This window comes from Hetaerina americana, unplaced genomic scaffold, assembly GCF_022747635.1.
Source record: "Hetaerina americana unplaced genomic scaffold, ioHetAmer1.1.p SCAF_47, whole genome shotgun sequence".
Lineage (NCBI taxonomy): Eukaryota > Metazoa > Arthropoda > Insecta > Odonata > Calopterygidae > Hetaerina > Hetaerina americana.
The window spans coordinates 581,884-607,934 of NW_027287063.1; the positions used below are offsets into that span (position 1 = coordinate 581,884).

At 40.9% G+C, this 26,051-nt stretch overlaps 1 protein-coding gene across 1 annotated transcript in view; it reads left to right on the plus strand.

Annotated features, from left to right (window-relative positions):
• The window catches only part of Naa15-16 (N-alpha-acetyltransferase 15/16), a 183,980-nt gene extending 161,190 nt beyond the window's left edge, over positions 1–22,790 (plus strand). Inside the window, exons 13-16 of the mRNA XM_071591443.1 lie at positions 6,155–6,263; positions 12,334–12,579; positions 15,588–15,685; positions 19,406–22,790. Of these exons, the coding sequence (XP_071447544.1) occupies positions 6,155–6,263; positions 12,334–12,579; positions 15,588–15,685; positions 19,406–19,657 (705 nt within the window). The 3' untranslated portion in view covers positions 19,658–22,790. The remainder of the gene's footprint in view (positions 1–6,154; positions 6,264–12,333; positions 12,580–15,587; positions 15,686–19,405) is intronic.
• Positions 22,791–26,051: the final 3,261 nt, after the last annotated feature.

Below are 26,051 nucleotides of genomic sequence, written 5' to 3' on the forward strand. Positions count from 1 at the left end.
AATCTTTGACCACCGAGCCATTTTTTCAAGTTTGCAAACAGAAAATAATCCGAGAGGGCTAAATCTGGCGAATAGGGTGCATGAGGTAGCAATGCAAACTTCAATTCATGAATTTTGGCCATTGCAATGACGGATTTGTGAGCGGGTGCATTGTCTTGATGAAACAACACTTTCTTCTTAGCCAAATGCGGCTGCTTTTGCTTGATTCCATCAATCAAACGTTGCAATAAACTCACTTAATACTCGCCGTTGTTAGTTCTCCTTTTCAAGATAGTCAATGAAAATTATTCCTCTCGCAACCCAAAAAACCAACGCCATGACCTTGCCTGCAGATGAAACAGTCTTTGTCGTCTTTGCAGTAGGTTCTCCCTTCTGGGAATCCATTGTTTTGATTGTTCTTTTGTCTCGGGTGTAAAGTAATGGACCCATGTTTCGTCAATGGTTATGAAAGGGCGCAAAAATTCTGCTTTGTTGCTGTGAAACTTTGCTAAACACTCAATTGAAACATCTTCACGACACTGGTTTGCGTCGAGTGTAAGCAAACGCAGCACCCATCTGGCACACAGCTTTATCATGTCCAAATTTTCAGTTAATATGCAATGTGCTGCACTTTTTGAGAAGCCCACTATGTCTGCTAGCTGGTGCACTTTTGGTCGACGATCATCCAGTATCACTTTGTGCATTTTCTTCCCCGTTTCTGGAGTCGTCACCTCATTAGGCCGACCAATGCGATGCTCGTCTTGACAGCTCGTATGGCCTCATTTAAACTCTTCTACCCAATATTTCACTGCTGTAAACGAGGGAACAGACTCACCCAGAGTGGAATTCAGTTCAGCATTTATAGTGGTTGGGCCGAGTTGTTACAAATAAAAATATTGTATCACATAATGACGACCAATTTTCACAAATTCACTGAGAACGTTTACTATTGATAGCAGCCAAACAATTACTAAACAAAGTGGCGTCTTCAAACTTGAAAATATGCTTTATAGATTGCATACTCTCTAAAAGGTGATATTTGTCAAACAACCACTGCCATCTCTAGGTCAGGCTGGGTACTTCTGGGACCACCCATGTCCTGAAATCAGCCATCAGTTTGCTCGTATTAGGTATTATACAATGTAGTGGATTGATGAAATAGCCAATTTGTGAAACTGCGTTTGCCAAGTTGTGCTGGGCTCCATGTTGATGCTCACTGGGCAGTGGGCACCTTCATCAAGGATCATCATTAAGGGGTTTAATTTTGGACAGATAAATATATTATCTTTGAGTTGAGCAATTCTAATTGTGTGAACGTTGTATGTATTAAAATTCAATCCCATGCAGTTTCATTGTATTTATTTATTATACATAATCCTCCCCGGGCTACAGCCTTGACGTGGTGGAAGGGCTTGTGCGTTCCGATGTCCCCTAGAGCTGTGCTGGCGGGAGTAATAACAATTGCTCCTGGTAGGGTTGCCCATGCCAGATAGGTCGAAGGTTAGGAGCCAGACGAAAGGTAGTCCACGCAGCGTCTGTTCGTCAGTGAGGCGGCTGCAATGGCGTCTGACCCCAGTGGGGTGGCCATTAAGTGATGGTGTCACGTTAAGAAAAACTATTGAGGAAGGCAACGGGAAACCACCTCAATTATCATTCCCAAGGCAAATATGATGGACAATACAGAGACTTTGAGTTATTAGAGGCATGATACCTGAATAATAACTTTGTATACCTGAATGTTTACCTGAATAGTATACATGCCACCGAGCAACCATACGGAAGAAGAGGTCGATAGGATATAAGATCAGTTAGAGGACATAATCGCGTGTATTCCTGCAGGGAAACAATTGATAGTGATGAGGGATTGGAATGCGACGGTAGACGAAGGAATAGATGGTCATGAGGTGGGTGACTACGGTTTAGGCACGAGGAATGACCGCGGGGAGAAAGCAGTTGAGTTCTGCAGGAGACAAGGGTTAGTCATCACCAACACTTGGTTTAGACACCACAAAAGACGCAGGTATACATGGAAAATGCCAGGTGACTCAGAAAGATATCAGCTAGATTATATCCTGGTTAGACACAGGTTTAGGGACAGTGTGATAAATTTGCACAGCTTCCCGGGAGCGGATGCGAACTCAGACCACAATTTAGTTGTTATGAAATATAGCGTCCGTTTCAAAAAGATAAGGCAGGAGCGGCGGGTTAGAAAATGGAACATAGAAGCTATAAATGGATTAGAAAGGAAGGAGTACCAACTGGCTGTAGAGGAAAATATGGAAGATGGTAAAGAGCTAAGTACTGTAGAAGAAAAATGGGAAAGTATCAAGGAAGGGTTGTCTAAAGCCGCAAAAGGCACTATTGAAACCGTTAACGCAAAAAGGACTAGGAAACCATGGATTACGGATGAGACGATTACCAGGATGGATGAGAGGAGAAAATGGAAGAATATAAATACAGAATTAGGCAAAATGAAGTACAAAGAGTTAAACAATAAATTTTGGCGGGGGACAAATAAAGCAAAAGAAGCATGGTGGAAGATGCAATGTGAGGATATGGAAAGTTGGCAGAGGAAGGCTGATATTGGTGAAATTTTGCAATTGGTGTACAGCAAAGTTAAATCTTTATCGGAAAGTGAGAAAGGAAGATCTATGCTTACAGTTAGAAATAAGGCGGGTAAGATAATAGTTGACACAGGAAGTATCCAAGAGAGATGGAAGGTATATATAGAAGAACTGTATAGTAAAGAACTTAGACTAACAAAGTTAGACATAGGAAAGAAACATGATGTAGAGAAAGATAGCTTAGGTCCAGGCATACTGGACGATGAGATAGAAAGGGCTCTAAGGGAGATAAAACTAAATAAGGCCGTGGGGGTGGATAACAGTCCAGCGGAACTACTAAAAGGTTTAGGAAAATGTAGGAGGAAGAGGCTATATGAGTTGATGCGTAGTATCTATGAGGAAGGGATCTGGCCAGAAGACTTTGTAAGATCAGTGTTAGTTCCTATTCCGAAAAACGTAAAGGCTACATCATGCGAGGACTACAGGACAATAAGTTTGGTATCCCACGCAGCTTAAGTTGTTTTCAGGATCATAAAGAAAAGGATAGAGAGTAGGGCAAATGAATACTTAGGGGATGATCAGTTTGGGTTTAGGAAGGGGAGAGCTACGTGTGATGCCATTGCAGTAATGAGATTATTAATCGAGAGCAATATAGAATACAAACAGGAGGTAATTGCCTGTTTCGTAGATTTTGAAAAAGCGTTTGATGGAGTGAATTGGAAAAACTAATGAGTATATTGCGGAAAATAGGAATAGATTGGAGGGAAAGGAGGCTAATCCGTAACCTGTACATGTCTCCGACTGCACAGGTGCGAGTAGGGAACGAGGAGTCCAGATGGGCAGTGTTAGGAAGGGGTGTAAGGCAGGGTTGCCCATTATCACCATTGCTGTTCAACCTGTGTGCAGAGGAAATGATTGAAGAGGCATGGGAAGAACTTGAGGTAGGAATGAAAGTGGGCGGGGAATTCGTAAAATTAGTTAGATTTGCTGATGACCAAGCTTTAGTTTGTCAGTCAGCCAAGGGGCTGCAAGCATTGCTGAGTGAATTGGAAATTCAGTGCGACAGGTATGGGATGAGAATCAATATTAATAAAACAAAGGTTATGCGATTTTCGAAAAAGAAAAAGGCTAAGCTAAATATTAAAATAGGAGGGCAAAAAATAGAGCAGGTGGAACAGTTTACGTATCTCGGAAGTCTTTTGGACCAACACGGTCAAAGTAGTAGGGACGTAAGGAGAAGAATTGCGCTAGGTAAAGAGGCTTTCACAAGGAGGAGGGAGTTGATGACAGGGACTTTGAGTAAGGATGTAAAGAAAAGACTCATAAAAACTTTGATATGGAGCGTAGCTATGTACGGTGTGGAAACGTGGTCATTGAGGCAGGAGGATAGACGTAGATTGGAGGCTTTTGAAATGTGGGTGCGGAGAAGAATGGAGAAGGTGAAATGGACCAAAAGGAAAACAAAAGAGGAAGTACTTGGTATGGTGGGCGAAGAGAGGGGTTTGTTGGGAGAAATCCTATGGAGGCAGGAAAAGTGGATGAAGGGGCTATTGGCCGGCAGCGGGATGTTGAAGAATGTAACTGAGGGGAGAATGTTAGGATAACAAAGAAAGGGAAGGAACAGGATAGGGATGTTGGACAGGATGAAGGGAGGAAGAAAGTACTCAGAGCTGAAGAGGGACCTGAGGTAGAGTAGGATGCTGGATTTTATAATTTGTTTGGATTCACAAAATGATTTATTTACTTGCTGTGTCCATCCAAAAACCTACCTTAACCGGTATATTACCTTATAATAATAATTATGCATAAAACATTGACTTGTTCTATTAAATTCAATGCCCCTTTAATGAGTATTCTCGAAGTTGAGACTTCAGCAAAATCTCTATCTTGCAAATGAATCCTATAGAGTCACTCCTATTTTTTTAGACTCCTTTGGTCTGTTTTCATGGGAGTATTCTATGAGTTGCTCACTTAATAAAAATATGAAGCAGCCATTTAGAAAACTATTTCCTTTTCAGGGATTGAATATTATAGGAGTCAAATGAAAACATCATAACAATCACCGAAGTGGTATTCTATTACAACCCTGTATCACATATTTTTGTTACAGCAGCAGAATTAACAAATTTAATTTCACTGCATAAAACAGCATTGCATGGCTTCCTTGAAACGCATAAGGCTGAGAGTGTTCCCTGTTCTTTGAATTAGTATTTCACCATGAAACAGTGATATGAAGTATCCTCGGTGGCTGGGCAATTGCAGGAGCCTTATGTTACAATGTTGTAGGGTTTAAGTTGGCAATCACGCCGGAAGGCTTGACAAAATTAGAATCTCCTCTATTTGCCTTCCTCTTTCAAAAGATTAAACGTGGATTCATTCAAGATTATCTGGTATGGATTTACACGTACCTCCAGGGGATCTTGGTCTGAATAATTCAGCCTCTCTGGCTTTCATCACGGACACTCGTCAATTAATGTTCTATGCTCATTTCCATTTATTGGTAAAAAATATTGAAGACAGTTGTTGATAGTTTTATTATTTTAGACATGTGTATGTAAATTGTGAATACAGAGCGTTTTGCTTTTTTCATAATGTGTACTTTGAGTATAAATTGAAGTGTAACATGCAGCATATTGCATTTTACACCAGGAGTAAAATCCTTAAGTAAAGCCTTTAAAAAAAAAAGCAAATGTTTGTTGGGTAATTTATAATTGAAATTAAAACTAAATAAAGATAATGCTAAAATAAATATGACATTGTGCGAGTGAATGAATTAAAATATTGACATGATAAATGAACTGTTGTGGGTCGCGGTAGTCCAGTTGGTAGAGCGTTGGACTACTGACCGGAGGGTCTTGGGTTCGATTCCCGGGCAAGGCACTCTGGGCACCTGCAGCTCCACCCAAGCTAAAGTGATTTTTTCGGGTACCAGGTCTTCCTGGGAAACCATAACCGGCCCAGGGAAAGGAACTGACCCCCCTACTCTGATGTGTGCATTCCATATGCCGTATGGGGCTTAGTACTGGGTGAACTCTACCATCACCGACCAAACCAACCTTCGGGTTGATTAAATTATGTTTATGGTTTTTTTTTAGATGAACTATGGTCAGACAGCAAGTTTATGTATTTGAATTGTTTCACTATTTTTCCACTTTGACCGCTAAACGTGAGCATCCAACCCAGAAAAAAGTCAGTTTTTTCTTTGGACTTCAGTCTAGTCCTAGACTGAAGACCCCGCCGTGGCAGTTGGGTAACGTCCTCGCCTACCAACCCAGAGGTCGTGTGTTCGATTCCCACCTAGGTGGATTTCCCTCCATCTAGGGCTTGGTTGTATGTGATTGTCATCAAATGTCTGTAAAGTAGGGTCAGTTGGAAGAAGGGACTATTAGTCCCAACCTCGCCCAATTAAGTTGATAAAATAGTCCTTAGTCTACTTTCAAAGAGGTCTGATGTTTTCAACTTCGAGTGGAAGGTGTTCAGCAATATAAATGGTGTAAGTGGCGAGGTTGGGCGTGAGAGAAACGTAAACGATTGAAGTGTGCAAGGCTGTTCTATCTGATGGATTTGTATATTGAGGGATGATTTTCAACCATGTGCTCTCTTGATTACAGACTGAGTATCCCTTGGAGCAGGCGATCAAATTTCTCAAGCCGCTGCAGGCCCTTGGCGCTGGCAACATTGAAACCCATCTCATGGCTTTTGAAATATATTATCGAAAAGGTAAGTAGCGTTAAGTCATTCCCTTTGCTGGAATAGTAATAATGTTTCTGTTTAATTGCCATTTATAATGTGTGTGAACTGAAATCTGTGCGCACTCCAGATAATAGATTTCAACTGGAGAATGAGAATTGATTCCTCTCCTGTGTCCACATTTGTTTCCCTGCTCTGTGGCATGCAGAGAGTGCAAGGACTCTCTAATCATTCACTTTTGTGATTAATGTGTTGTTCAATAAGTCTGCGGAAGAAAATAGAAAAACAAATTATATTGGTTGATTTTGTTTTATTTTCAAACAATCTCTTTTTTTTTAGCATGGTACACTTTTGCATTTCTCTCTGTCATTATTAAGCCATTTTAAGAAGTAGGATTTTTGAAGGACCTGCGTTTGCAGTGATCCCCTCGTTCAACATGAATCGTTTTCTGCTGAGCCTTACGTTTTACTTTGGAATAAGGAAAGACATCAGGAGGCAAATCCGTGAATATGGTGTTTGTTGTAATAATTAGAACTTTAATTCTATGATGTTTTTTTCATAGAAGCTGCTTAGCTGTGCTCCCATCATTGCCTCGATGGAAGAGAATATTTTCTTGGCCAAGTGAGGATGTTTATGCGTGATTTCTTTGCTTGACTCGTACAATAACGATGAATAATATTTCCCATGCATTTTGTCCTTTCTGCAAGTACTGTATTTTTCCATATATAACGCGCACGGTATCTCTACAAAAATGTTCAGATGATCAAAAAAATGTCAATGTGTGTTATGTTATGATGAAAAAATCCAAACATTTACATTACTATGTACACAATGATTCAAAGAAGAGTCACGAAAGTAAATTGGTCTGGAAGCATGCCTAATTGCATTCTATTTGATACAGATCTGCCACTTTTACAGTTATTTCATCTCATAAATCCATGAGAAAAAGAAGAAGCATATAATTTCTATACTTCATCAATTCCAATACATAGTGCTTCTTTATTCTAATGTGTAGTACTTCACGTGTATGTAGAATATGTCGCATTATGTACATTTATGTATAAATATATTATAGGATAGGTAGATCACTCAAATCCAAGAAATTCGTCACTTGAATCACAATTAATGAACTAAGTGCATTTTTTATATCTTCAGGCACATCACCAAGTTCACTCTTTGAAGTTAACTCTTCCTCGTCTTCTAGCCCTGGCATTGAAATATTGCCTGAAGCTCTTTTGAATCAATTTTTTTCAACAAGTCACTCTGACACCCTGCCAACTTTAAAGGATCCTCCAGCTAATTTCTTCTCAAGACACTCTTTTAATCCTTCCTGTTTCTGTGCAGTCTTTCATACCAGGCATCATCCACTTATCCTAACTAGAATGTAACTTTGATTTAAAATATTTATTAATGGATAAATCCTGGCAGCCTTGCGATTTCCCTTTTGCAAAATTGCTGACTTCTAGCCTAAACATCACTGTATACGATTTTGTTCTCCACGGGTAAGCTACTTGAGAAAATTCCAAATTACAAAAGCTTAACTCAATTCAGGTTTGAAACAATCACCATGCAGGCAGCACAATCATGGAACTTGGAGGGTGTGTATGACAGCTGAGCGCAAATACTAACAAAGCGAAGTAAAGCAAGTAAAACCAGAAAATTCTATTTCATTCGTTCTCTTATTTTTTTACATTCGATTTGCTGAAAGTTAAATTATACAGCGAGTAAAAGGGCACACAACCTATGCCTCGTTTCGACTTTGAATCATAGTGGAAAAGCAATAACGCAGCATATTGTGTTGGCTTGTATATATTGTTTATTTTTTGATCCTTCAGTTGCGTGGAAGTAATTTCAATCACCTGGCTCTAATCTTCTGTATACTTACAGTAGACATAGTCACAGGCAATTATGATTTCATGTATACATTGGTTGTTACCATCTCTTAGTGAATGAATATAGACGTCTTTTTACTCATGATATATATAATATTTACATGCATTTATAATATTTACTCGCCTGTATAATATTTACGCGCATATATATGTATATATACAGATGCGTGGCATCTATACACGTTCAAGATAACTGTGAAGCTCTGGGCGTGCGGTATCTATTCATGATAACTACTTAATTCTGGGTGTGCGTTATACATGAGGTGGGCATTATCAATGGGAAAATACGGTAATTGATGCAGGTGATTCTGCGAGCATTTCAAAAACCGTGGTCATCACCTCGCCGGCCAATTTGACCATGTTCACCTTCTGCGGAGCAAGATCGCATGTAGAAACCCACTGTTCTGGCTGTGTTTTGTTTTAAGATGTGATCAAATATAAAGATTAGAGTTCTGTAATTAATGAAACTGAACATAAATGCACGTAATCAAACTGTAAGCGCATAGGTAATATAATGGGAATATGTAATAAGCATTGTACTAATTTAAACAGTTTTTATAGCGAATACGTAACCAAATACTCTGTAAAATGTAACCATAGAATTTAGAGGGATAAGTTTGTAAATTTGTAAACACCCTTTTTTTGATATCCTTGTGGCCTCAGCTATTTTGCAAACTTTGATTCAAATGATAATTCAAAATCATATTGTGGATTATGTTAACCGTTTGGAGTCAGTTACTTCCACTGGACATTGTTCATGTTTAGACACATTTTAACTCATTTACCCAAATGTAAAGAGTCACAAACACGGGAGCAGATATGGCAGGAACTTCATCCAACTCTGCTTTGATGTCGTTTCGTACAAAGCTTTTCAATGGAAGTCTTTCGTCACTGCTCAAAACTAATTTTTTCAATTTTCTAAATAAGCTATTGTTTGTTTCTTTAATTGACTATGAAAAGGAAACCACGTGATGGATATAATGGAAACTTTAACATCAGTCTAGTGAGAGATGATGCTTACTGGTGGGAAACCTTATCCGATTCTATGAGCTCCATCTCTTGGATTTTCTAAGGACTTATTGAACAACCCATGTGTCAATTTCTCTGGAGTTGTCCTCTTTCAACTGTTTGGCCAGAAACTTTTAGTGAATCCGTAGCTTTGTGAAATTGCTTTGTTTAACAATTTTAAGTGCGGTGAATCCTCAAATTGAGGGGACAGGCTATTACATATATTAATAGAGGTTGTCGGGATGAAATATTTTTCAATTGTAATTTTTTGTAAAATTTTGATTTTATTTTGGTTGCTATACTTTAGCCAGTTGTCGAGTCAAAAGTGAAGTCTCCTTGAGACATGAATTGAATGAGTGGATGTTTGGGTTCGATTCTACTAGCTTGGCTTTTGGCCAGGGATTGGCCGTAATTGACTGAGGATCAGAGATGTTGAGTAAGAGGTGAAGAACCAGCTGTAGCCTGCATTACCTTCTGCACGACCCAACATCAATTCTGGTCAATTGTTGAAGACACTATTTCAGAATTACTCTTTAAGAGGGCTAACCTCTACATCAAAATAGCATAGTTACACCAAAACCACCCCATGTAAAGAGTAATTTACCATGACCTCTGTGAGAAACCCATTATTTATGTGTTAGAGTCACTGATTTCAGAGAAATGCATCACTGAAGTACTTATAACCCTTTCAGTGTTTTGTAATCCACATAAAATATACCTGCCATATTTGTCCTGGGATAATTTGTGGAGTGGTGCATGAAAGGGTATGAAAAAGTTTTGGGCCTCAAGGTCCACTATGGTACGCGGGATAACTCTCATGGTTGAGTGACAGTGAAAGATAAAGAAGATCTGGGAGAAATGAGTTAAAATTAGGGAAACTGGCATTGCTTTGAATCAAAAGTTAAAAACTTCAATTCTGCTCAGAGAATGGTGTGCACAAGTGATTCTGGGTTTGATGTGCATCTTCCTTCAGCTGTCAGCAATCAGTCCCCTTCAATCATGGGATTGGTGGGTAGCGATCCTCCCTCCTAGCTTAACCTCTCCTTATTCGCCATGGGCTGGCACGCCCTTGAGCCTCTGCTACCCTCCCCTCTCTGGTCCCTGCTGCTATGGACTCCCGTGTCCCGACTGTGCTCCCCTTTCACGCATGCCCCCTCCCCGCAAATGACTGCCTCTCCTGACTTGTCCAACGCGTGCTTGTTGTATTTTCATTAGCCTCGCACTCTATGTGGACCCTTTCAAATTAATTTTGAATTCCCTGAGTTCTCCTTGGCTCATAGGGTCCTTGGCCTAAAGTCATGTAATGTTTTCCTAATTTGTGGATGTTTGTTATCTAACATCATAAATAGAAAATTCATAGATATGGTGTTTGCAGAATTCTAGAATTCCACTTGTTGATATTTTGAATTTCAAGAGTTTCGAATGAAATTATTCAAAATTAATTTAAAAGTGCTTTATTGTAAATCAGTGTAGCAATTTTCTGTTAGCTTTTGTCTACAAAAAGGTAAATTATCTCAAATGTTTTGTACGGTTCATTTAATTCTCCTCCATTCTTTATTATTTTGCTTTATTTTAATTGTTTAAAAAATGAATTTTGGTAATCGATCCCATATGAAAACATCATCTTGTGATCTATTCTGAATTCAAGTAATGAGGGTTTGTTGTCATTGAAAAATATGAAACATGAAGTGAGGAAATTGGAATGGTACTTGGTGTCAGTTGTCTGTAATATATTAATAAATAAATCTATCAATGATCTTCCTTTCTGGCTCCTTTCCTCCCAGGTTCATCCCCTTCTCTATGCTGATGATTGCAATATTTACAAACAAATTAATGACACTTCTGACTGTATTCACCTTCAACTTGCCTTAAATCAAATTTCCCTGTGGTGCAATACCTGGAGGCTTAATTTAAACCCTGGAAAATGCAACATCAACCATTGACTCCACTCCCTTAAATAGAGTAACAACCACGAAAGACCTTGGCATTTTAACTGACCATAAACTAAATTACTCTGACCACATCCAGACTGTAAAAAATAAAGCAATGTCCCTATTAGGCCTTCTTTACCGCTTCACAGAAATTACTGATCCAATGGCACTCCATTCGTACTTCTCCACAATTGTCCTCCCCATCGTATCATATTGCTCCCAAATTTGGTCCACCTCAGCCCAGGAACTAATCTTAAATCCCTCGATTGCATCTCTCTCTTCTTTGCCAAAATAGTCAAACACCGAGTCCCACATTTCCGCAATATGTCCTCAAATGCTGTTCTGTCTTCTTTATCCATTTCTGGTCCCAAAAGCTGCAGACTTAAAGCAGATTTAAAACTCCTCCACAACACCCTAAACTCGACTATTGATTGCCCTGAACCGCTCTCTCTCTCTCTTCAACCTCTGGATATTAACCCGATCCACCCGCACCCACTCCCTCCTCCATCTCTGCCTATTCCTAGGATATCTCTCACTAAAGCGCTCACCTTTGCTATTTTGCCTCTCCTCCCTTCTAAATTCACTCCCTCACTCTCTCCATCCTTTTTATTTATTATGCAACAATCTCACCACCCAAGCTTTATCCCACCTTTCAACATATTAAAATTTTCCCGGGTCCATGTTCAGTTCTCGTTGTTTATTGTTATGCTGTCATTGTATTTTGTCCTCAATCATGTGTTTGTTATATTCTTCACTGTAAATGGGCACTACTGCTGTTTTTGAATGATGTTTTAAAATAAATAAAACAAGAAATAAATAAAGGTTTGTTGTGGGTTTGACTCAGAGACTAAACACTGCTATTTTTTAATTAGATTACCATACTAACAGATAACTCCCCATAAAATTATTTTGAAGTTGATAGGATGCACCTCCACAGCCAATTTATTAGCTAGGTCAAAGCAACCAATCCCCATGATTTAAACATAAAAGCTTGAAGTGTTGTGAACCAAGCCTGGGAAAAAATGGTTTGAGAATCATATTGCATCTCTATGGAGCAGTTGGATTTCCCTTGAATTCCGAGTGTAGGGGTGCAAATTTAAAATTTTGTTAAAATCAATTGTGGAGACCATTCTGGACCAGAAAAATTTCTGTAAATTGGAAGATGAATATGTAGGAGATGAATTGGAATTGGGTCTCGGTGAAACCATGTCCGGGAGCATGTAATTGCATCCGGAGTCTAATTGGCACTGTTGGGCATTTCCTTGGCAGAGAGGCCATTGCTGATGATGCAGTCCATCAAGAAGGCCCACAGCCTGGAGCCAGAGAACCCCCAGTTGCACTCGTGTGTGATCCGCTTCTGCGGCTACGTGGACAAGTGGCGGGGCGGCATGCAGGCCCCAGTGATGCAGGTGGTGGACATGCAGATGAAGGACATCCTGAGGGGTCGGAGTGCCTCCACAATCAACTCGGACTTCCTGGAGAAGCACTCAAACTCACTCCCTGCACTGTTTGAAGGTAAAGGGCCAAGTGGGCTGGTCGGTGAGGTCACTTCCTCTGCCGTGCACTCCTTCTGTACGTGCCGTTTGACGTGCCATGAGGCATGTCCCCATCCCCTCCAACCATCTTGGCCTTGGCCTTAGCTATATGCTTGCTTGGCCTAGTAAAGCTAGCTTAGCTTGGTCTTAGCCTTCCGCTATATGTCCGAGACTTGGCAGTATGTATGAAACTGCTCCCATTTGCTTATCTGGTGCCCAGTCGCATAGGTCAGGCCACAGGGAAAGGAATGACATAGTGGATTGAGTGAGCGCCAGCCATTGTTAATTGAATCATCCATGTTCTTATAGTTTTGCATTCGTCATCTTATGTATTTTTATGAAAATTACACCGAGTTAGCGGCATCGTAAAAAGTGGAATTAATCTATTTGTACAAATATAAATACCCCAAATTTCCTAAACATGGACTGCAAAAAGTGAAGAAGTGCTATTTTCAAACATGAGAATTGAGACTGGAATTTAATCACCAGTATCCAAAAATGGTTGGAAAATTAGAATTAATGTGCAAATATTAGTCTGGACTCTCGTTAAGATGTTTGTGATAGCATTTTTTTCTTGCTAGTGCATCAAATCTTTAAGATCCTATTCCAAACCCATGTCATTGATTTCGTGTCATGAGTTGGTACATTTTGGTTACCCCTTTGGTGCATGGAGCAAAAGAATAAAATTAAAATTTGCCTGTGAGCAATTCAATCACTCGGCAATAAAATCATCGGAAAACTTACTCGTATGAAAATGTTATAATGTTTTCAAACGATATTCAATTTTGGTAAAGATTCATAAAAAACATTTTCCGTGTGCATTTAAAAAGGAATTGTGAGCATACAAATGACCAATGAAGAAGGAATTGGGAGCAGTGAGAATTGGGATAATGGAAGGGTGAGGAAGACTGAAAGGTAGGAGTAATGGCAATTAATGTGGCTCCGTTGTTCGCTGGAGAAAGAACCCCTGGACGATTGGCGCCAGTGGAACCAATTCTGAACGTCACTGGCACTTCCGCTACATGTCCAAGTGACACGAGATAATGAGTGGCCTCTGAGGGGAGGGATGTGTTGTAACGGAAGGTAGGGGTAGGCCATGAGGGACGAGAGGCATTCAAGGAGGGAGGCGCGATGCCATTTTGTGGACGAGAGCATCGTCATGAGTCAAGGGAGGATTGTTGAGGGGGATGGAAGGGGAAGTAACGGTGGTGGAATGTGGGGGCAGGGGCATTGGGGTGTAGGGAGAGGTTTATTTAAACCGCGAGGATAATAGGGAGTGAGAATGGGGTTAAGGGTTTGAATTTAGACTAATGAGGGTGAAACTGCGATGGTATGGGTCAAGGAGATAGATGGCCTGGGGGACTGTTTGGGAGGTGTGTCTGTGGAAGAGAGGGAGTGGCTGGATTCAATCAAATGTGTGTTTGGCTATGCTGGATTTTCCTGCTCCATTACATTTGAAACATGCTCCTTGTTCCTGATGTGATCCTTGAATGTTCCAAGAATCTGATGAAGAGTTGATGCTTGGTTTGTCCGGTGCATGTTTCGTTGCTGGGGGGCACTAAAGTAAGTGTGTACGTATACCAGATTTCTGAAGATTGAGGTTACAGTTGTGAGGATCCTTGTCTAGGAATCTTTGAAATGGGAAATGAGGTTTTTTATTATAAATATGTTCAAGGAAGCAATTGGTAGGTACGTATGTTGTTTTAAAAATGGGGGAAGACCATGAGTCAAAGACGGATGAAAAGGGAGTTCAATGAATTAAATGTCAGAAATTTGATTTGATGTGTATGAAATGTGTGTTGTCACCTAGGGTGATGGCTCTGTGCTTTTTGTGTGCATTGGGGCTGTATGGAAAAGGCATATTTATCAAGTGGGGGGGATGAAGGTGGAAAAGGTGGGTGGCATTGCTTCTTTAATGGTGGAAGGAGTTCATGAAGATCTGAATGCTACAGTCTTCTAAATTTTTGAAAGAGGTGTATTGTTGGCATTCTTTTTTATTTAAATATCTTGGAAGGGTTGGGACTTAAGTGGATTCTCTTTCACTGGTGAAGGAAATAGAACTGGGAACATATTTGAGGTCAGTGTGGAACTATAATGTATTTTGCCGTGGGAAGTGTCAAAGATGGTGAATATGTTACATTGTAAAGGAAGTAAGTGGACAGGAAATAGTTGAAGGAGATTATGACAGTGTCTTAAACTATTTTATTGCAGAGTTCAGCTAAGAATGAGGAAAAACAGTTCACCATGCCAGTGTCTGAATATTATTTGAAAAAGAGATTTTTGAGTTGGAGATAGCTCTGGGGCACGTGAAGGCTGGCAAGGGATGCCAGTCATAGTCATCCTGCTGCGGGGGCATAGCGCAGTTTGGATATCAACCAGATTTTAAGGAGGCAATAGCTTCAATGATAGGGATACTAGAGAATTAAATTTTAGCTTTGAGAAGGTGTAGTTGGTTGTATTCCTAGAAAAAAAGTTCATTTCCACATTCGTGGATGATAAAAACAGGCTGAGAAATGTCTTATTGATATTCTAGGGCATTGTAGATCTATGGAACTCACACGAGTGAATTACAATGGCTGTCACACGTCAATCACTCAAATCCCATCCATCACATCTTGTTTTCATCAAAACTGCCATGCAGTGGAAAAGCCACTTACTTATGGAATGTCACCATCTGCCAACTAGCAATGACTAAAGGTTACAGGCATAAGTACTAAATTAAAGCATTAAATTTTTCATGTTCCCTATTCTTTTTATGTGGATATGTGAAAGGAAGATTGGCAATAGCAAGCCGGAGATGTCGCTTTCACTGGTTTATTGTACATTTCAATGATAGGGCAAGTTACTGTACCCTGAGTATTACTAGCTGCCCTAAGACTTTTCATTTGCTGTATGTATTTGGTCTCACCTCGGAATTGGTCAACTTTGGATTCACGGCTGTGCCATTGCCGTCACTCTAACAGTTGTTGCCATTGGTGTCTTCTTTAGGAGCGCGAATGATGTACTTCCTGGAGACTTCCAAGCAGGAGACGTCACTCAAGTTGACTATGACGCTGGATCGGAGCATTGCAGAGATAACCCTGCAGGTGGGTGTTTTTTTTGACCTTTTCCTACCTTCTTTTTTGACACATTTCAGAACATAGATGTTGCCAAGCATGCATGACTGTGGAATGCTAACTTTTCTTTAAAAATATCAGTTATCGCTGATTGAATATAATTGTAAGGTAAATTGGTACTGATTATTTAGAGTCTAAACGAGCTGTGAATTTTTGGAATAACTAGTTGCATCATAGATGAAGCCTGTTTTGGACCTCTTTCCTTATTTTGTCATTTGTATTTTAATTCTTATTACCCTCTTATTTTCAAATGGAGTTACATTCCTTCCCTTCCCTCCATATTCCTTTCCTTATTTCCTCATCCTTTTCTATATATTTTCATTACAAGTTGATTAATGAGAGCCCTTTTGTATTCACTACCTTAAATTATTGTTCATGTAACTCACATTGCAGACAAATTCAAATTCAATTCCCAGAGATTGACGTGGGAGTAAAGATAGTTGGGGAAAGGGGGTGTGGCAGGAAGGGGGGGATTTGGAGGGAGGAAAGAGAGGATCAGAGGCAGCAACAGCGGAGGAACCAATCAGACACACTCACCCTTAGATCGTAGGCTTTCGCAGCTGTTGAGAGATGCAGAGGTAGTTCTCGGGCTGGACTGTGTGAGAACTACCTCTGCACACTCACCCTTGCTTGGCTACGTGGCCAATCACTTCTCACATCTGGAATTTTTAACCTTGCCTCTTCTCCCGATTCCCCTCTTGATTCTCCCATCATTCAGTTTTTCTAACGTACATGAGATGAAGCGACACTTATAAATCATTTAATTGCTCAAGGAAGGGATCCACACACATTCCCCACCTCCCCCCCATTCACTTTTGTAAGTTGGGGTCTATTTGCAGCTAATACCTACCACATCAATTAGCCGGCTATTATTTCTTCTGAATTAGTAGCTTATGAAGTACAGGGTGTGGCGCTTAAACCCGGACAAGCATGTATTTCCTCGAATGAGATTTCCTCGCTGGGTTAGCAAAACCTTCCCCAGACTTCTCCGAAGCATTATTATACTTAGCCACAATAACGTAAACATTAGATCTGGGGTAGTAGAAGAATCAAACTATTTCAAAACATAATGCCCGGCACCAACACTCGATAATAGTGGCTTTTTGATTGTACTCTCTACTTGTATGTAACATCTCGGCCATTTTGAGGTTATGACTGTTTACTAGAAGCCTACAGCTTTCAAGAAGTCCATTGGCAACCTCCAGTGGAACTACCATATGGTGGGAAATTCAAATTGAAATTTGTCCAGAATTAAGCATGGCACCCTGTAGTGGTCAGGCATTAAAATCCTCCCTAATGCAAAGGTTCTTGGAGGAGGCTCCAGGGTTTCAGCAAGATAGATAGATAATCATCTGTACTTCGGGGGAGATTGAGACTAAGCTGACACTACCAAGTGGATTGCATCCACCAGTCATCGTCAACAGGGTGCCCACTCATTGCATTGGAGAATTGCAGGAATGAGGCTGGCAAGGAGGAAGCTGGAAATTTCCTCTTTGCCTGTCCCTCATTCTGGACACTGGAGGTGGATTGTGGTGTGTTTTGCAGTGAACCCCCCTCTCCCGAGATCTCGGGCCACAATGGTTGGGCCCACCTTGTTCGGATGCCTCATCCACACCGGCAGCTTCGGTCATCACCTTGCTTTCCAAATTTCCCCCATTGAAAGTGGTGTTCCCTGTTGCTTGTGTCAAATGAAATAATCCCCCCTTCACCATTGGGCTCTCTGGGTACGCCGAGTGAGAACAGCAAATGCCACCGTCAGCACCAACGATCTTTTCAAATAAGAAGAAACTTTATTTTCCAAGCAACAATTGACTTAGTTTATTTTGACTTTCACTTTGAATTGAATTAACATATTTTTTTTGTATTATATGTTTTTGTGTGCACAGGAGAATCATAATTTAACGTTCTGTGATTTTATGAGAAATTTGTTTTTAAAAAAGTGAATGAGCTGTCCTATTCTATTTCCAATGTATTCTTATATTATTAATTTGGTGGTCCACCATTTCGGGTAGGTTTTGGATGGATGAAAACTCAAAACCCATACGTTTTTTTAGTAAAACAGGACAACCCACTCCGAAATAAGCCCCTCTTCATCTTTGTGCGCTTCTTTCCTCCCGTAATCCCGTCCAACATCCCTATGCAATTCCTGTCCCTTCCTTGTTTGCCCAACATTCTCCCCCTCTATTACAGCCTTAAACATCTCTCTGCTGATCAATATGCTTTGCATCCATCTTTCCTGTCTCCTTATGATTTTGGAAATGAAAAATAATAACTTTGTGATTCCACAGGATTTTTATTGTGATACGACCCGGGTTTCGACGTTCAACGTCATCTTCAGGACCTGAAGATGACGTTGAACGTCGAAACCCGGGTCGTATCACAATAAAAATCCTGTGGAATCACAAAGTTATTATTTTTCATTTCCAAGATGAATCGATTCCATAAAGTCACGCCGGAAACCATTAACTATATCCTTAAGATTTCTCCCAACAATCCCCTCTCCTCTCCCACCACTCCCCGCGCTTCCTCATCTGCTTTACTTTCTGTCCATTTTACCTTCTCCGTCCTTCTCCACACTCTCATCTCTAAAGCCTTCAATGCATTCCTATCACCTTTCTTCAGTGACCACGTCACTCCGCTGTATATAACCACGCTCCACCGTTGTCACTAATATTTCCTTAACATCCTTATTCAGGATGTTAAGGATTGGTGAGGGGCAGATGCTGCACGGACTACCGTTCATCTGGCTCCTAACCTTCAACCTATCTAGAATGGGTGACCCCATCCGGAGCAGTTAAAGCTACCAATTGCCAGTGCTAATTTTTAAATTTGATAGATATTAACATGTCGCGAGTGAGCGTGTCAATTGCTGACGAAAGTGTGTGATATTCGTGCCAATGAGTAACTGCTTTGTTCCTTGCATCAAAATGTAATTTTTAATTGGAAAATTCTGTAATTATTAACATAAATGGTTAGTACATTTGTGTGCTCTGGTTGTCCTTCAATTGCATGTGGCTTTTGGGAGGAGAGAGGGGATATGACCTTTGATCGCATTACTAAATGCACAAAGAGGACTGCGAGAGGGGATCGAGTAGGACTCTTGCGTGAGGTTTATTATGGTATTTTTACGGCCATTGTTTATGAAGGAAGAATTTTTATGATCCTTGAACGCCAGGAAGACTGTTAATACTCACTAATGAAACTGTAATTCACAATTAATTGAATATATATCAAACTATCAAAAGAGTTTCAAAATTTTTGTTTCATTTCACTCATATGTATTCTTATTCCAATGAATAAAAATAAATGTTTTTGGTGCAAACACTGAAGTATCAGTGTTCATATTGAAAAATGCTTTCATCAAACTTAAATTAAGTTTTTCCTATAATTAGGTAAAGGTGTGTGCTATTGGCAGTATAGTTGATAGTTGGGAGCGTATGTGTCTCATGCATCATTACAAGGGTGGGTGGGTTAAAATAGTCTTGAAATGGCCAAGTGTTGCAGTTGAAAGGAGACCTTTCTCAGGCGAGTGGCCCAAGGTAACAGCAGCGAGTTGACAAACATGAGCAGCAATAGCAATGAATATGAGGTCACCAGCCATGCTTTCGCCAAAAATGACAAGCGATGGAAGCTAGTGTTTTAAGAAGGTAGAGAGTGCTGTTTAAGTGACCAAATGTTGCTCTATTCCAGAATTGCATCAAAGTGCTGAACGCACTGAACAATGGGGACTTCGGCCACTGTCCGACGCAGGCAGCTGACTACAAGGTACGCTGCCACGAACGGTTTCCATACGCCCTTGCGTTCCAGCCTCCGGCGACCACCACTGCTCCACACCCGAACGCAATCGTGCAGCCTTTGTCCCCTCCCCCATCGCCAACCCCCGAGGACTCGAACCACATCAGTGCGCCATCATCTGGTGGGAAGAACAACTGTGTCGACTGATGCCCATCCCTCCCTTGCATTGCGTAGGAAATGCATGTGCGGAGGACATGTTAGCGCTGTTGTTGTAGGGTTGAAAGCCGACGATGGGGAGGGGGTGGGCGTGAAGATAAAAAAAGTGTTTTGTGCATGTCAGAGAGGGGGTTTTTGAGCGAAAGGTGCGAGCTGTGTGTGTGTGTGTGTGTGTGTGTGTGTGCGTGCGTGTGTATTGCATTGCGCTAGTGACTTCTTTCCTCAAGGAGGCATCGGTGCAAATGTGAGCACCTTCCATCGAGCTGTCCCTCCAGTCAGAGGGGGAGGGGATAGGGCCTCCTTGCATTGTTTATTTTTGTGCGATTACCCTTCTCTGTGCCCCCCTTTCCCTCGGCAATGAGCACTCCCAAACGGTCTCCTCCTCCTCCTCCCCCTCCCCCTTTTCCATGCGGGTGGCGTGTGCACACCGAGCTCCCCCTTGCATCGGCACGCGCCACGCTTGCGTTTGATAGTCATTGACGTGCATTTGGAGATCCCTGGGGTTGTCATGCGAGGAAGTTATGCATTGAGCATGGTCGGAAGAGGTGGCTAACAGTGTTGTTGTTTGACAACGAGACTTCTTTTGCGTGTGTGGCAGGAGGGGATTGTGCGTTTGCGCAAGTGACTTCGTCACTCCCTTTTTTTCTCATGTCCTGGTCTTCTGTTTTTTTATATATAGAGTAAACGTTAACAAAATGAACACATCCAAAAAATAAAGATGGGGACTGTTGGACTCTGATAACACGTATTGTGCCCGTGTTAAGGTCCTTGCCCGTGTGTGCGCGTGTGTGCGTGTGTGTGTGTCTCGTTTGGGCCCACTTGTGGGATTGTGTGTATCTCTGGAAAGAATCGACTCTTCAGTGCGCTTGTTTCTAGTGTGTGGGGGAATAGAGAAGGATCGGAACACGTGCGGATGATTGTGGACGAGGCAGTTGCGCAACGGCGGAGTGGTGCCGCTGGACAACAGTGCAGCGGAGAGGCCACTCTCTCTTGTTGTGGGCCCCCATTCCTTCGTGGCAAAGGCGACAGTCACTTTGCGTGAGCCCTCTGCATGCTGCGTGTTTATTCAAGTTTGCCGTTTCCGTCGGTGGTGATGGCACAGTGTTGAAGGGAGGGTGGATCATTCTTAAATGTCATTGGAAAGAATCGATAATGGGCCGAAGGACGTTAGAACTTCAGGAAAGTCATAGTTTTCAACAGAAGGGAATTTGGCTGTGTTCGCTGTCAAATGTTACTTAACTTATCACTTCTTTTGTTTTCAGTATTTTGGTGTCCACTCATTTTCATGCGTCATCTCCCTCCGGGAAAAGGGAAGGACTCTGTGTTTTGTCCATTGTTTCCGTTCCTGCTTCTGCAGTCTTCACTCTGACATCTGACCCTGAGCCCTGGGGCTTCCTCGCGTCGTCTCGAGCTTAGTATTTGCAAGTGCACGTACCCGCTCCAACGTCTCCCACCCCTCGCACCTTCCTCACCGAGTGTATGTTCTTTTGTACCCACGTGTGCATGCCTGCCTTGTTTGTTTTTTCATGTCCATGGCCATCACACATGAAATCCTCGCCTGCGTGGAACGAATGTGTTTGTTGAGGAGGAGTGTCCCTCACCACGAGAGAGAGATAGATTGATAGATTGATAGGTTGGGTGGCCAAGTGCTCCATTTATATGCCGTTTGGCTCGAGGGCTGTGACTAGCAGCTGCCCGCAGTTGGTTGGCCAGACCCCTCGTTGTCATGTCCTCCTTCAAGGAACTTGCCTTTTGTGTTGTGCCAAGTGTGTGCTGGCTCTGGGGGTTGTGACGTTGGCAACAGTCATGCACATTTGAAGGGTAGCCATATGTTCAAGGGGCTTGAGAGTGTTATTATATTTAGTAATTCATATCCAGAGCCCTAGTTAATGTGAACAATAAGATCAAATGTGAAAAAAGAATATTTATTCATATTTTATTCTGGTGTGAATAACTTTTGCTGATCTTCGTGAAAAAATTTTTCATGTCAGCAGGTGGTGCATTTCTTCTTTTAAACCATGGCTACTTTTTTGAAGGGAGCTGAAACGAAAATTATTTTCCTAGTCTGTATATGTTATCACTTGTCTCACATATAATGCCAATGTTCATTACAATAAGTTAATTTTAAAATAATGCCTTTATGATGTTAATGGCCAACATACTAGTGAAATGAGCTTCATTGTGTTTAGTGCTTCTTTCCATGTGGAAAGTGTGATGTTTCCCATGGAAAATGCAGGTAGCTGACAAGAGCTACCAACAGTTCATGCTCTAATTTCTAGGAGCATTGTTCATTTGTGTTGATGACAATGTTATCATTCATAATCATGTGCTGGTAGTATGATTTTGTTTCTCCTGTGGTCCATAATCAATTTTGTGGTTGAATCAGTCAAGTAATTTCAGTTCAGGAGCATTTTATCTAGTTAAATTATTACTTTTAAATATTTAATATCAACAATTATAGTTAATTTTTGTGGTAACCTGAAAATGAATTTTCTGAGAGTTCTATCGCTCGGAAGTTTTGGGGGCATTATTGAAAATTGATTAATTCACTCTCAGGCGCTAAATACTTGTTATGACTGAAAATTTGTTAGGTAATTATTTCTATAATTGGGATATTGGTGTAATATAATTTGACAGTTGGATCAAGAATCTTCTAATTGGTTAATTCCCTGAATGTGTTGATTGTTAACGCAGGGCTGCTGATACAATTTGAAAAATATCCAAACATGATACGAATAAGAAGGGCTTCATTTCTTGTGTTTGGACGAGTGCTTGGACATTGACATGCGACAAAGTATTTGGCAGAAATGTTCAGTTGTCGGCTTCCACCCAAGCAGGATGCTTTGTGTAAATACTGATATAAATATTATATAAATATTCATCTCAAGAGCTGACTACTCTTTTTGCTAGATAAATAATGGACATGGATGGCAAACTGTGATCATTGCTTTGTTGCCAGTTGTAATTTGTTGAACTTAATGGAAACACATTATTCAATGCATAACAATGGAAAGAGGTGCAAAAGGAGGAGGAGTCCCATCTGGTGGAGAGTGTAAATGGAGGAGAAATAAAAAAACCCATACATTCGCAAAAGCTGTCTGATCATGTTGTGTGTGTGTGTGCCTTGTGGACCCTTTCCTCCTCTCTCACAGCCACCAAATGCGTAGGTGTTGGTCCCCGGGAATGCCACGTGCGCTTGCATCGCAGCAAAATGTATTTTTAGTTTAATGAACACTTGATTTGCGCTATGTTCGGTGGAAAAGGTGTTCTGAAATTCAGCGTCCATTGTGCAGAGGGAGACTTCGGCACTGAGGTTGCTGATTGCTTTCATATTCACAGGGTTTCAAGTGTGCAAGGGCTTCCATTAAAGTGGACCAATTAAGAAAGCACAACTTAGGTAATTTTAGAGAAATGCATGATGCTGAAAAACTCCTTAAAAAATCATGACATTATCGTTAAGCATCGTTATACTGGGTGCTTCTATTGAAGTCACTGTGGTCTTGTTACTTTGGTGATGGATTATGGTGCTCTGAATATGCCTTTTAATTCAGGTGCCATTCACAATCAGGGAAAGTATTTTGTTATTGCCCTCAGCTTGCCTATAGATCAGTAAGTTTGTTGAATATATTTTGATAGATGTTATCTGAAACTTAAGAAACTTGACTAAATGTAAGTATTAATTCTTTAAACAAAGTAATCTGTGTTTATGGACGACTGCATGTTAATAATAATTTTAGCAGAGGGCCTTAACATTATCTTTGGGGTTAAAAATGGAATTAGTTTTGTATTAAAAAATGCTTTGAGTAAATATTTAGTCCAGATAAAAACTTAAGTTATTGGGTATATGAGGCATTCTTGTGGCAATTTCCACGCAATGCCTGGGCTGGTAAGTGGCAATGTGTAGGCATTTTGGGGTGGAGGAGGAATGGGGACAAAATCTACGAGTCATTATTTAAAGGAGGGATGGGAAATGCTGCAAGAGTAACTTCAGCTGTGTTACTCACTGACGAGCATACAAATGCAAGAACTTCACAAATCATTAGCCTTGATTGGAATTCAAACCTGGGCCCCTTTTTTTCATAGTCTGTCGAAATGCACAATGTAAGAGGTAACTTCATTGGCTCAAGCATTCCGCCAGAAATCAAGAAATCGAGGTTCAAATCCCTGGAATGGTTCTTGTACTGTGAAATTCTTACGCTAGTTATTTGTCTGCTGTTGACCAAAGGTGGCCAGGGGTCATGCAAATTGTAAGTGACGAGGAACTTACGTGACCCTTGTACTGACTGACTGGCAATGTACTGTCATTTTACAACAGATTCTGATGACCTGTTCCATCAGTTCTATAACATGTTTGGTGTTGAAATGTTTACTAATACACCAGGCTTCCCAAGCAATCACTTTACGAATTCATTCGGCAAACCTACATACTCTGTCTGAATATTATCAGTGCCTTACTTTTCCCATTTACAACCCACGGTCCCCATCGTTTGTTTTGTTCGGAAATTTGTTGAAAATGCTTTTTCATATTCGTAATGTCATCAAGTATTGTGAATGAAATTGAAAATTGAAGTGGATTAAATTTTAGACTGCCTTAATGTGTACTGCACATTGTTAACTGAGTAAGTTTACAAGTAATTTAGAACTTTTTAATTTGCTGACGTCCTTTGCTGAAATATTATATTTTGATGATCTTGCAACTAGCCCAGCACTCTGCACTTCAGTGAATGTGTATACCTAGGGGCAGGATTAGCGAGACCAAAATGATGGTAACTCCCTCCCCCCATTAAAGTACCTGAAAGTTTTAACAGGACTGTCCCACAATGTGACCTTGGAGTGCATGACCACACATGATCTGGCTAGTCATTCTTCCTGTGCAACCCTGCCTCCCCATGCTTGCTCGGTCACGGATATGTCCACGGCTGGCCTGGTACATACATGGGGTTAAGCCTTGGATGAAATAGAAATTGTCAAGTTTAGTGTTTGTGTGGTCAGATCTCTCAACAGTGTATGCCAATAGTTGGTTGGTAATTTTTAAATTTCATACCCAAGCATTGTGAGTGAATGTTAATTTACTCGTCCCAAACTAGGAATCTGCATCTGAAGATGGGCCCAGGTGAGCACATTACTTAAGGTTGTTCCTTATTAAATTTCCTGAAAAGCTCTGGAGCATAGTGAATTCCTTTTAAAATAAAGCATGTACTAGCAAACGAAGTGTTGGAAGGAGCTGGCCACTGTCGAGTTCAATGGCTACTCTGGAACAATGATTACTGAAGGGTTCCATGCCATTCAAGTGAGGAAGATGAGCAGTCTTTGAAATTGCAGTGCTCATGAGCTCAATCATATGACAAAGGCTGTCAATGATGTTGCTGAGCTATGATTCCTGTCTGTTCCACAGTCAGTCTGAATGATTGGAGAGAGACGAAGCGAGGTCAGTTTGTAAGTGTCCATTCTATTGAATGAGCAATTGTGCTCTAACGATGTCCCCTCGGAATCCCTGACCTACAAAAACAATTACTTCCATTGAGAGAGAGGAACCATTGCCAGTGAAACTAACGAGCATCGTGCAAACAATTATTTATGAATTACTATATATGTTCAATCTACTCTGCAAATTAATGTTAAAGGCGATCACTTATGCAAAAATTCACACAAATTATTGTAAATTAAATGACCAAGAGCACCACTACTTCATCCGGAAATATCAAAATGGGTGCAACACAGAAGAAATTAGCAGACAGGAGCCTATAATTAGCCAACCAAGGCAATAACAACCTTTCAAGAAGGTCTGCCGACTCAAAAATCATATAAAATAATGTATTGATTAGACTATGAGACCCTTTCTTAGTTGCTTGAGCCAAGATATATTTCTTGAAGTCAAGCCATAGGGTAGACCAGAGGTAGCGTGTCTGCCTGTGGTGCCGAAGGTCACTGGTTTGACTCCCATGACTGGCGAAAATAATTCGGCTTAGTTCGTTAATGGTTTTTCTGAATGAGGCAACCACACATTAACCTAAAAAACACAATAATGGTATGGAACGAGGCAACGAGAGGAATAGACTTCCTGAGAAGCTACCCTGAACCCATGGTGGATGGTAGCAGTTTCACCATTAGGCACTGATGGCGCAGACTGAGTGGGTCGGCTCAGCCACAGCTGCAGACGAGAGTGAAGTTAACAGTATTGGCCGCAGTACTGCAATGTGGAAGGCAATGGTAAACCACCACATTAGTCTCCCTAGAATAGCAGCCTTGCCTTGCATTGTAATGTTGTAGAATGCAGCAGCTGCAGTAAACCAATCCTAGGATAGAAATACCGATGATGAAGCCATATGTATAGAAATGATCCTCATTTTTAAAGTAATGCATTTCATTCTTCATTGTGAAACCA